Source organism: Oratosquilla oratoria, chromosome 21 (genome assembly GCF_046742065.1).
Source record: "Oratosquilla oratoria isolate Oo_2021 chromosome 21, ASM4674206v1, whole genome shotgun sequence".
Lineage (NCBI taxonomy): Eukaryota > Metazoa > Arthropoda > Malacostraca > Stomatopoda > Squillidae > Oratosquilla > Oratosquilla oratoria.
The window spans coordinates 19217731-19229830 of NC_134797.1; the positions used below are offsets into that span (position 1 = coordinate 19217731).

General features: G+C 37.3%; 1 protein-coding gene across 7 annotated transcripts in view; it reads left to right on the forward strand.

Moving 5' to 3' along the window:
- The first annotated feature begins 5041 nt into the window (after nucleotides 1–5041).
- Nucleotides 5042–12100, forward strand: part of LOC143036734 (peroxisomal acyl-coenzyme A oxidase 3-like) — a 98679-nt gene continuing 91620 nt past the window's right edge. For 2 of the 7 annotated variants that reach the window (XM_076204411.1, XM_076204419.1), the window contains exon 1: nucleotides 5639–5686. In XM_076204411.1, the coding sequence (XP_076060526.1) occupies nucleotides 5654–5686 (33 nt within the window). In that variant the 5' untranslated portion in view covers nucleotides 5639–5653. Of the gene's footprint in view, nucleotides 5141–5221; nucleotides 5428–5638; nucleotides 5687–7334; nucleotides 7380–12100 lie in introns of those variants that run through there. The other 5 variants (XM_076204416.1, XM_076204415.1, XM_076204413.1 and 2 more) reach the window with 5 other exon arrangements.

The window sequence follows — 12100 nt, forward strand, 5'->3', positions numbered from 1 at the left end:
GTTGAATACACTGAGGAAATGGAAATGGCAGAAATTATGAACAAACATTTTAAATCAGTGTTTACAAGGGAGAACATACAACCTGAAGAGAACGAATGGAAAGAGAAAGTTCCCCCTATGGAAGAAATAGAAGTAACAAAGAATGAAATATTGACACACTTGAGTAATCTTGATATCAGAAAATCGCATGGACCAGATGATATAGGAAACTGGATTCTGAAAGAATGCAGGAATGAACTGGCAGACAAAATACATAGCATACTAAACAGTTCCTTGAAAGAAGGAAAAGTTCCAGAAGATTGGAAAAAAGCAAATATAGTACTTATATACAAAGGAGGAAATAAAGAAGAACCTACAAACTATAGACCAGTCTTTCTAACAAGTACAATAGCAAAAATTTGTGAAAGAATTATCAAAAGTAGATGGGTAAAATATTTAGAAAAAAAAAAACAGTGTTAAATCCAAGGCAATTTGGATTCAGACAAGGACGATCATGCGTCACCAATTTAATATGTTTCTATTCAAGGCTAATAGATATAATACAAGAAAGAGATGGATGGGCGGACTGTGCATTTCTAGACCTAAAAAAAGCTTTTGACAAAGTACCACATAAGAAGTTGCTTAAGAAATTAGAAACTGAAGGAGGAATACAGGGCAAACTACTAAATTGGATGGAAGACTTTTTGCAAGAAAGAAAAATGAGAGTAGTGATAAGAAACCAGCACTCAAAATGGGATGAAGTAATAAGCGGTGTTCCGCAGGAAACAGTTCTGGCCCCAATAATGTTTGCTATATATATTAATGATATGGATGAAGGAATTGAAAGCTATATGAGCCTCTTTGCAGATGATGCAAAACTACTGAAAAGAGTGAAAACTGAAGAAGATTGTGAATCACTACAGAGAGATCTAAATATAGTACAGGAATGGAGTAGGAAATGGGAGATGGAGTTCAATACAAAAAAGTGTAGTATAATGGAATTTGGAAAAAGCAAAAAAGAATAACAGCATATAAATTGGGAGAAGAAGGAATAAAAAAAGTAGAAAATGAGAAGGACCTGGGAGTCATTGTTATGAATAATATGTCACCTGAGAAACATATAAATAAGATTTTTGGAGAAACTTATGATTTAATAAGAACAATCAAAGTTGCATTTACATACCTGGATGAAGAAATGGTGAAGAAAATCCTAATCACCCTGATAAGACCAAGATTGGAATATGCAGCAACGATATGGTCACCAGGTACAAAAAAATGTATAAAAAAAAAAAACTTGAAAGAATACAAAGAGCAATTACAAAATTGGCACCAACACTCTCAAAACTATCATATGAAGAGAGACTAGAAAAACTTGAACTACAGACACTAGAGCAAAGAAGAGAGGAGATTTGATAGCTATTTACAGAATCATGAAAGGCATAGAAATTACTGATAGAGAGAATCTGATAAAATGGGATGACAGAAATACAAGAGGACACGGAAAGAAAATAAAAAAAGACAGCTATAGAAGAGACTTGAAAAAGAACAGCTTTCCTCACAGAGTAATAAACAGTTGGAACAAGTTAGATGAGAAAGTGGTGTGTGCAAAAACAATACATGAATTTAAAAATAGTTTAGATAAAATGAGATATGAAGACGGGACCCCACGAGCATAGCTCCCCTTCCCGTAAAATACAACTAGGTAAATACACACACACACACACGCACGCACGCGCACACACATTCGTCGGATGGACGGCGAAGATTGGAGTTCCGAAGAAAAAGTGAAATTTTCGCGGATCTCAACGTCAAGGAAGTACCTTATTGTATTAACAGGGAAGGGGAAAGCTCATGGTGTAGTGGGAAGGTGATAAAAAGGAGAAGGGAGGGATTACTGAGGGGAATCGGAGGAAAGGGAGAACTTGGTCCAGGAGGCCAGGCGTCTTGTAAACAAGCGAAGGACCGATGATGATTTTGGTGAAGAAGGGATTAACAAAAATGTAAAGATTAGAAATATAGATAAGAGCAGCACAATGGAAGGTGAAGATAATAATTTCCAGGGATTTAATAAGGGGGGGGGGTACCAACCTCCCCCGATTAGCAAGACTAGAGGAAAAAATTGAGAAGAATGTAAAAATAAACCTAAACTATTTTACAGATTTGTAAACAACAAACTGAAAAACAAACAAGATTTAGAGAAATTAAGACAAGGAGTTGAATACACAGAGGAAATAGAAATTGCAGAAATTATGAACAAGCATTTTAAATCAGTGTTTACAAGGGAGAACATACAACCCGGAGAGATTGAATGGAAAGAGAAAGTCACCTTATAATGTAATAAGAACAATGAAAGTGGCATTTACATACCTGGATGAAGAAATGGTGAAGAAAATACTAATTACCATGATAAGAACAAGAGTGGAATATGCAGCAACGATGTGGTCACCAAGTAAAAAAAAAAAAAAAAAAAAAAAGCATAACAAAACTTGAAAGAATACAAAGAGTAATTACAAAATTGGCACCAACTCTCAAAACTATCATATGAAGAGAGACTAGCAAAACTTGAGCTACAGGCATTAGAGCAAAGAGAGGAGCTTTGATAACTATAATATCATGAAAGGGATAGAAACTATTGATAGAGAGGATCTAATAAAATGGGATGATAGAAATACAAGAGGACACGGAAAAAAACAAAACAAGAAAGACAGTTCTAGAAGAGATCTGAAAAAACAGCTTTCTCCACAGAGTAATAGACATTTGGAACAAGTTAGATGAGAAAGTGGTGTGTGCAAAAACAATACATGAATTCAAAATCAGTTTAGATAAAATGAGATATGAAGACGGGATACCACGAGCATAGCTCCCCTTCCCGTAAAATACAACTAGGTACATACACTGAACGCACCCCGTCGTGCCCCCTCGGCGCTCCTTTCTACACCGTGACCTTTTTGACCCTGTGCCGGGGTGCCAACTGCTCACCCCTATCTGCACCACATTCACACTACAATATTTACTATATGCGGCAGGATTTGTGTTCCTATCCACACTGTTGCTAAGTTCTTGGAGGCTAGAGGTAGAGAGTTGGGTGGCCAGGCAACCAACGAGTAGCGGTTTTCAAATGTAAACAACGTTGTTTTTAGGACTTTATTCTGCGTGGAAGCAGAGAGGAGACAGAGTACTCAGCCCAAGCCCAGTGTAAATCTGTCCACCGAACACTGAGTCATGGCGAAGAAGGGGTTGGTGTCGGTTGACACTACATCAATTTACAGATAGCATTTATACACAAGAGGCTAAATTGGCGTGAAACTAATTGAATGATACACTCAATGTTTTGCTAACTATTTACAAATATCATACCTAACCTAGAACAATAAGAAAACGCAACATAAATGAAATGGAACAAAAAAGGAAAAATATACAGAAGAAATGTCGTTCGTATGGTAGTATTAAAGGTCGCCCTTGTGGAAGTTGACCGCAAAGCTGTCCGTTGGGCGTTTGACCTGGTTGTGAGGTCTCTCCCTCATTGTCATGGCAAAGGGTTAGGTCTTGCTGGTGATCCAGTACCACACTACTCTTAAAATGTGTGCGCGCGATCGCGTGCATGGTGCTGGAGCGAACTTAACCTCATCTCCGGCAGAGTAACGAGCTGTGATGTGCCTTGTGATGTCTCTCTTGCAGTCTGTCTTGATTGCAACATAATACAAAATGCCACAATACAAAAAATATGAAACAGGTGTAGTGACGTGATGCATCCTACGACCCGTCACACACTAATCAAAGAAATCTTCGGAACTAGCCTTTCCAAGTTCCTGTAGTTGGCAAGCATAGTTCGCAAGGGTGTCCCTGCCAGCCAGCGGTCAGCCAATCAGGAACTTGGAAAGCTCCTCACGTTCCCTCCAGCCTCCCTTAAAAGGTCGGGTTTCGCCGAGATGGGCAGAACAGTACCGACCAGCACACACAACAAAATCTCCTCGTCCAATCTTCTTTTGCCCCATCGAGCCTCGCCGTCATCATCTGCTACCGCCTCGCTGGCGTTAGGCTCCACGTCCAGCTACAACCATAAGCTCCATTAAGCTGTGCCTTAGTCCGAGCTTCACCTATATTTCTCATGTGACACTTCTAGTGTCGCACCTTGTGGCTAATTACCAAAAGAAAAAGATTAGATATTTTGTGTTGATTTCCATTTGTCCTGCCGTTGTTCCGAACTAAAACTACTACACATCAATATGCGGTTATAGTCAGCGCAACGAGAAGTGACCGCTAAGGCGGGATTAGGAGATTTCCCGGTGTTGCCACATCTCCACAGATAACACGGCCCGCACGGCTCACACTGAATGCAGTGTGAGGGGGGGCGGGGCCAGAGAATAGATGTAGCGGGAACGTCGCTCTCTCTTGTCCCTATGCCATGTCTATGACTCGAGGAAACGAAACCTTTGTATAGAAAACATTGCTTTGATTTTTACCTCAGTGGTGGTGTGCGACAAAATTATAATTATATGTGGCAACACAGGGGGACTCTCAGTGCTCCGCCCTAACGGCCATTTTTCGATGCAACGAGTATAGTGAAGTTTCACAGTACTAACGAATGACACTACACTTTTATTACTTAGATACGGGTGCTACTGGATCTGCTGGGGCTTTAATCAAACATCAAAGGAATCAATGGATTTAAAAGAGTTAACGAATACAATAAACCATCAAAGTGTACAATACAATGTTGTAGAATGGGAACATCTAATACGAGGTGCTCAGCACCTCCGTATCGTAACAACAGTAGCGATGTCCGGGTGAGTATGGACGAACCGTTCCGGCCCAATCGGATGCGGCGTGTCTTGAGAACAGCAAAGGTGAGAAGACCCGACGTCGAGTAGCCTGCGACTGGAGTAATGAAGACTTGGGATTGGCGTGGCAGTGGGTAGTCTTCGCAGGACGTCTTCTGACCAAGTTCTATTCGACGTTGGGGAGGAGGGGTATATATACCCCTGAAACTGCCGACGTGGCCGCTCCGCGCAGTCTTCTCGGGCTTCAAAAGTTCGAAGCTGACTTGCTCGTTGAACTGGCGCGCAAACAAGCCGATTCGCCGAGGTGGGGAGCCAAACGACTATCAGTGCAGCCGCGATGAATTGACTTGTGGCCGAGGGAAGGGGGATGGGCCCTTACAGTGAGAACTATTCAATATGCTCTTATACCCAATTCATTATTTATTTTGTATTGATATCCACTTACGTATATTCACAACAATCAAGCAAAAAAAAATCTGCTTTTAGGAAATGTAATGCCCCACTAAAAGTGAACAAAACTTCGCAAGGAATCGGGAAATATCAGCTGATAAAGTAAACAAACTTTCATTTCGTAAACAAACGCCAGTAAACCATACTGTAAGGACCAGGACAGGGATGTAAACAAATCAAAACTAACGAACTGTTCAGATAATTAAAACCTAATCAGGTATTAACTTAACTATAATATATAGGAATGGATCAACGTTCGTGAGGTCCAGTCTCCTCTAATTTGTCATAGCTAATAATCATGTATGGTTCCAAATCCTTAGTCTATTATCTATATAATTTTATATTCTCATTTTCCAGTGCGTTATAATGAGGATAGCACAAAACGTCCCACTTGGGTATACCAAAACGCCCCACTACCAAAACGTCCCACTCAAAAACGTCCCATGCCAAGTCAAGGCATTTCACTAATAACAATAGTAAGAAACTTCAATCTTCATAGAGTGTTTCAGTGTAGTTTGATCCATACCACCAGTGATCATAGATGGCGGGTTGGACGGTATTCGTAGCTGTGGTCGGTAATTTTGCAGAGGATAAAAACGTAACTTCTTTGGTCAAATTACATGAAAATCACACATTTTAAAGAAAATATGTCAAATAATGCAGCAATATAAAAATTAGCATGTGGTTGCATTATTTGACCTATTTTATTTACAATGTGTGATTTTCATGTAATCTAATCAAAGAGAAGTAAAGTTTTTATCCTCTGCAGAATTACCGACCACAGCTACGATTCGTTCAGCCCGCCACCTATGATCACTGGTGGAATGGATCAAACTACACTATTAAGTTTCTTACTATTGTGTTATTAGTGTAATAGATTGCATATAGTTGAATTGCTTCAACTATTTTCTTTAAAATGTGTGATTCTCATGTAATTTGACCAAAGAGAAATTATGTTTTTATCTTCTGCAATATCACCAACCACAGCTACAAATACCGTAACAAATTAGCATATGGTTGCATTATTTGACCAAAGAGAAATTACATGAAAATCACACATTTTAAAGAAAATAGTTCAAATAATTCAACTATATGCAATCTATTACACTAATAACACAATAGTAAGAAACTTAATAGAGTGAAGTTTGATTCATACCACCAGTGATCATAGATGGCGGGCTTGACAGTATTCGTAGCTGTGGTCGGTAATTTTGCAGAGGATAATAACGTAACTTCTCTTGGGTCAAATTACATGAAAATCACACATTTTAAATAAAATAGGTCAAATAATGTAACCATATGCTAATTTGTTATGGTATTCATAACTGTGGTTGGTGATATTACATAAGATAAAAACATAATTTCTCTTTGGTCAAATTAAATGAAAATCATACATTTTAAAGAAAATAGTTGAAATCATTCAACTATATGCAATCTGCTACACTAATAACACAATAGTAAGAATTTTAATAGAGTGTAGTTTGATCCATACCACCAGTGATCATAGATGGCGGGTTGGACAGTATTCGTAGCTGTGGTTGGTCATTTTGCAGAGGATAAAAACGTAACTTCTTTGATCAAATTACATGAAAATCACACATTTTAAGGAAAATATGTCAAATAATGCAACCATATAAAAAAATAGCATGTGGTTGCATTATTTGACCTATTTCATTTTCAGTGTGTGGTTTTCATGTAATTTAATCAAAGAGAAGTTATGTTTTTATCCTCTACAAAATTACCAACTACAGCTATGATTCGTCCAGCCTGCCATATATGATCACTGGTGGTATGGATCAAACTACACTCTATTAAGTTTCTTACTATTGTGTTATTAGTGATTTTCATATTATTTGACCAAAGAGAAATTACATGAAAATCACACATATAAAGGATTCCGTTCCAATCATGGGGGTATATTATACCTCCAATCTCCATGAGGCATGTTCCAATCTTGGAGGAATTATACTGACAATTCCTCCAAGTTCCAATCGACCAATGACACCATCAAACGCCTTGACTTGGCATGGGACGTTTTGGTATACTCAAGTGGGATGTTTTGACTGAAGGCCAAGTGGGACATTTTGACAGTGGGACCTTCTGACTGGCATCCGTGCAAATGATTGGAGATAGTCTAACATGAGCAGAAAAAACCAGTCTCGGCTACAGGTTGCACAAAATAAGATAATTTCATTAGATTCATGCTAAATTTACCTCAATGTACTCATATTGGTATAGAAGAATTTAGCAAGGTAGAAATGTTACCTGTAAAATATCGTGTCCAGCAGCTGAAACTAAACCACGTTTACAATGTTGTTCATAATTCTGCTCCCTCATATGTGAGCTGTAATTTTACATTATCTGCTGAGAACCAAACCCGGAACAGTCAAGGGTCTTTTATTGTATCTCATGCAGGTCCCTTCACCAAAAACAGCTTTCACTTCACAGGTGCTCAACTATGGAACTCACTACCTGTGTCCGTTAAGAAGTCAAATAGCATGGTCACCTTCAAGAAAAAAGTCAAGGGTTACTATGTGTTTCAGCTATGGACAGAGACAGCCTTGATTTTATGTACTACTAGCTTAGTGAGGGATACCTGACTTCATGAGTAATACCATTCAAATCTGCCTTCACTCATAGCTGTTCTGACTTCCCCCATTTTTTTTTTGTCCTTCAGAAGTTTAGTTTAGTATAACAATGTTTCATGTTACAAATTGGTTTCCACCTTTGTTTTGATAGTCATAGTATAGTATACGTCTCAGGTAGGGTCCGAGAACAGTTATGATCTGACCATAATATAAGCCTGGTGAATCAGGGCACCAGGCAACAAGGTAATTGGACTTTTTCCTCATTCTCCTTGTTGTTTTACTCATACGAGTACTGGTCCCCTGTACCCTACTTCTGGTGCTTCAGGTTATACTGTGCTACTTCCTAGTGCTCATACTAATTGCCCACTCCATCCTAAGATACAGGTAAAATTTTAGAATTAATTAATAGGTGACCCTAGCTGCAATGTAGCATTCACTATAACAACATGTTGATACAGCTGTAGAATAATGTAGTATATCATTAATGGTACTACTCTGATATGGTACTCACTCACACTGTTTTGTTACCATTTAACATTATTTTGTTGTTCCTTTGCTTAAGGGGGTACGCGACACCTGGAGGTCATTTTCTAAACTATTTAGAGTAAAGAGCTGAAACTTCTCAGGTAAATAGGTATCCATGTTGCCTACATTTTAGGTGAAACAGAATGATGTATGTACAAATGTACATATGTACACATGTACGTATACCAGTAGCGACATTTAAAAGTGCACAGCACCATAATACGTGGACCAATTTGTTTTATATTTTGGCTATGATTAGTCAGTAGGCACACCTAGGGCCGGTCATTGAGTAATTGAACAATTTCCTTTATACTTTTGCATACATGCATTTCAATTTTAATGTCTGGCAAAAATCGTGAAAAATAATTTTTTTTGGGTCTTGTTTCCATTATTACTCCGAACTCTTTCTTCTTATTCAAAATATTCGAACGATCGGCCCTAGCAGTTACTAAAAGTAATATTCCCTGTAAGTTTCATCTAAATCTGATGTATTTTAGATTTTTTATTAAAAAAAAGTAAAAAAATATCGAATGGAGATATGGCAACTTGAAATATAAATATATCTGTACCTTGCTTATAGTCTCACCAATTTGACTGATTTTTTCATGGCTTAATTCTTATTATATAATGAGTAAGTACAGTAAAAATCATCAACATATTTTAATTATAAGTACTTTAAATACTGAAAAACTAAAGTATAAGTATATCACAGTAGTGACGACGCACAGACGACACCATCATATAATTTGCTTTTTTGCACCTTTGGCGGTTTCTTCATATGAAACCTCACTGCTGGGGGTCTTCAGGGTATCTAAATCATTGGAAAGAGGTTTATTTTCCAGCAGTGGGCGCCTTCTCTTTCCTCATCAGATTCCCCTCACCAATCTATGTTGGTAGGGCACCCCCTCCAGCATCATATGATGTCCCTTCTTCTCTCTTCTTTCTCTCTTCTTCCTGTATAGCCTTGATCTTTTTCCTCTTGCTTTCTTCTTTGGATTTAATCTTCCTCTTTGAATTGTTTAGTCTAATGTTGTCCTTTACCTCTGTCACTGTCACAGAGGTGCAGGTGAGGGCAGTGGTGGAGTGAGAGGTGGTGAGGTCTTGGCTAGTCGTCTTTGACTGCTTGCCATCTTTAACTGCTGTTTTTTGTCATTGTGGATGTTCTTTTGTTCTTTTTGCTACCCATGATGACTGTACTAAAGAGTAATATGTACTAGCTAAAGTAATAGATTGCAATGAGAGCTCATGAGACATGCGCACTTTTCCTTTCAGAGCTAGCCGGTAACTGACGCTTAGCTTCGCTCAAAGTTGGCAAAACTTCTCCCTCCACCTTCCTCCCTTCCCCTACACCATCGTACTGGCCATTGAAGCACTGGGCGAGCGTAAATTCAATCAAATTTCAACGTTATTCGATGCGCCTGAAGGTCCTAAATGGCACGCCTCTCTCTAGTGTGGGTTGTGCCTTTAACTCTGTCCCTTTAAACCTCACCCAAGACCTTTAAATTGCACGCGGCTGGTAAATTATTTGTCGGGATTTATTTCTAAATGGTATACGAACATTTTGAACACAGTTTTGAAAAATGCCATATCTTGACCAAATTCACCCCCCCAGGTGTCGCGTACCCCCTTAATGCAATGTTCCTTATTGTGATGGTGCTCAATTTTTTGTCTCAATATCCTATGTATTATGAACATTTTAGTAATATTAGCAAAACTATAACAATGTTTATGTGTCATATGTGTACTGACTGGTATTACTCATGATTGTCTCTGGTCCCCTTAACCCCCTACATATGTTGTCTGTGTAACTTAGCGTAGAATAACAATCTAATTAGGACCACAATGGAAATAAGCATACATACTTTTTTGTGTTATCCTCGGCAATTTGCAATTATTATTTTGAACTATGTGTTCTTGTCATCATCTGCACTTAATGTATATTGATTCTTTGCCAAATATAGTTATTATTATTATTATTATGATATTCAACTGTCAACATAATATAAATATACAATTTTCTTGGTGGAAATCAATAAAAAAAGTGCTAAAACCAATTTACTAACGAACAAAGTTGCGGCAGTTGAAAGATACACCATGTTTGTTTTGATAGATGTCGAAGAAATGAAAGATTGATAAATTTGTCTATTCTAATCTAACTAACCAATGACTCACGGTAGCTACTTGGGTAATTTTTTAGAAGTGCACACCTATACAATATGAATATAGGAATAGAAAATTAAATAATAATTTTGTAAATTATAATACATAACATAATGTACATTATTCCTAGCAGAAGTCAATAACAGAAAGAAATTGTTAAAAGCTAAACACAAACATAGCCCCTTTGGCTGCTTGAAATGCCATCTTTGTTTTGGTAGATGTGGAGGTTGAAGAAAGTAAAGTATGATAAGTTTGTCTATTCCAACCAAACCTACTTACAAAGGATTACAAAGGCGGAGCATGCCGACAGGAGACCTTTTGATCCATATCTAGGTCGGATGCGAAAAAAAAATCATATTAATAATAAAACAATAAAATAAAAACTATAATAATGTAAATAACAAATAAAATACATAAATAAATGCATAGGTATAGTTAAATAATAAACAAACAGGTAAATAGTAAATAATAATAAATTGACATAAAACTAATAATAAATGAAAATCAGAAAGACAAATGATAACAAAACAAAAACGAATAATATAAGATAAATTATAATCATTACAGCATCTTACTTAGGTATTTATCTAAATGATTCTTAAAGCTTCGAACTGAACTACATTGCACTACCTGTGCAGGAAGTTTATTCCATTCATTAACTACACGGTTGGCAAAGTTGTTTCTACCTACTTCCAAATTGAATCTATTTCCGGACAGTTTGAGACCATTGTTTCTTGTCTGATTCTCATTCAATGTGAAAATTTTGTCACTTTTGATGTCAGTTCCCTTTAAAATCTTAAAGACCTGTATCAAGTCACCTCTGAGTCTACGCTTTTTTTAGGGAAAACAGATTCATGTGTTTTAGTTGATTTTCGTATGATTTATTTTTTATATTTGGAATAAGTTTTGTGGCTCGCCGTTGTACTTTTTCCAGTCTGTCAATGTCTTTAATGAGATTCGGTGACCATACGGAAACAGCATATTCCAAATGTGGACAAACTAACGATTTATATAGCTTGTTAATGAGTGATGTACTTTTGAATTCAAAAGATCGCACAATCAGTCCCAGAATCTTATTTGCTTTCTCAGAGGCTGAAATACACTGCTTGGATGATTTGAGGTCATTACTGATAATTACGCCGAGATCTTTTTCACTATCCACTTTTGTTAACGAATTTCCAAATAACTTGTAATCGTACTTACTGTTATTTTTACCTATGCATTTACTTGTGTTAAATTTCATTAGCCACTTTTCAGACCATTGCTGTAATTTGTCTAAATCTTCTTGAATATCTAATTGGTTTGGGTGATCATTTGCCACTCTGCACAGTTTTGTATCATCAGCAAATTTGGAAACAGTAGATTTTAGTCCATGGTCTATATCATTTATATATACTATGAATAGAAGTGGCCCAAGAACAGAACCCTGAGGAACTCCACTTGCAACACTTTTCCATCCAGAAGTTTTTCCATTTAAAACAACTCTCTGTTTTCGACCATTCAACCAATTACTAGTCCAACCTAATAGGCTACCACTTACTCCATGCAAAGCTAATTTAGTAAGTAGTCTTTCGTGTGGGACGGTATCAAAAGCTTTTGCAAAGTCTAGATATATTA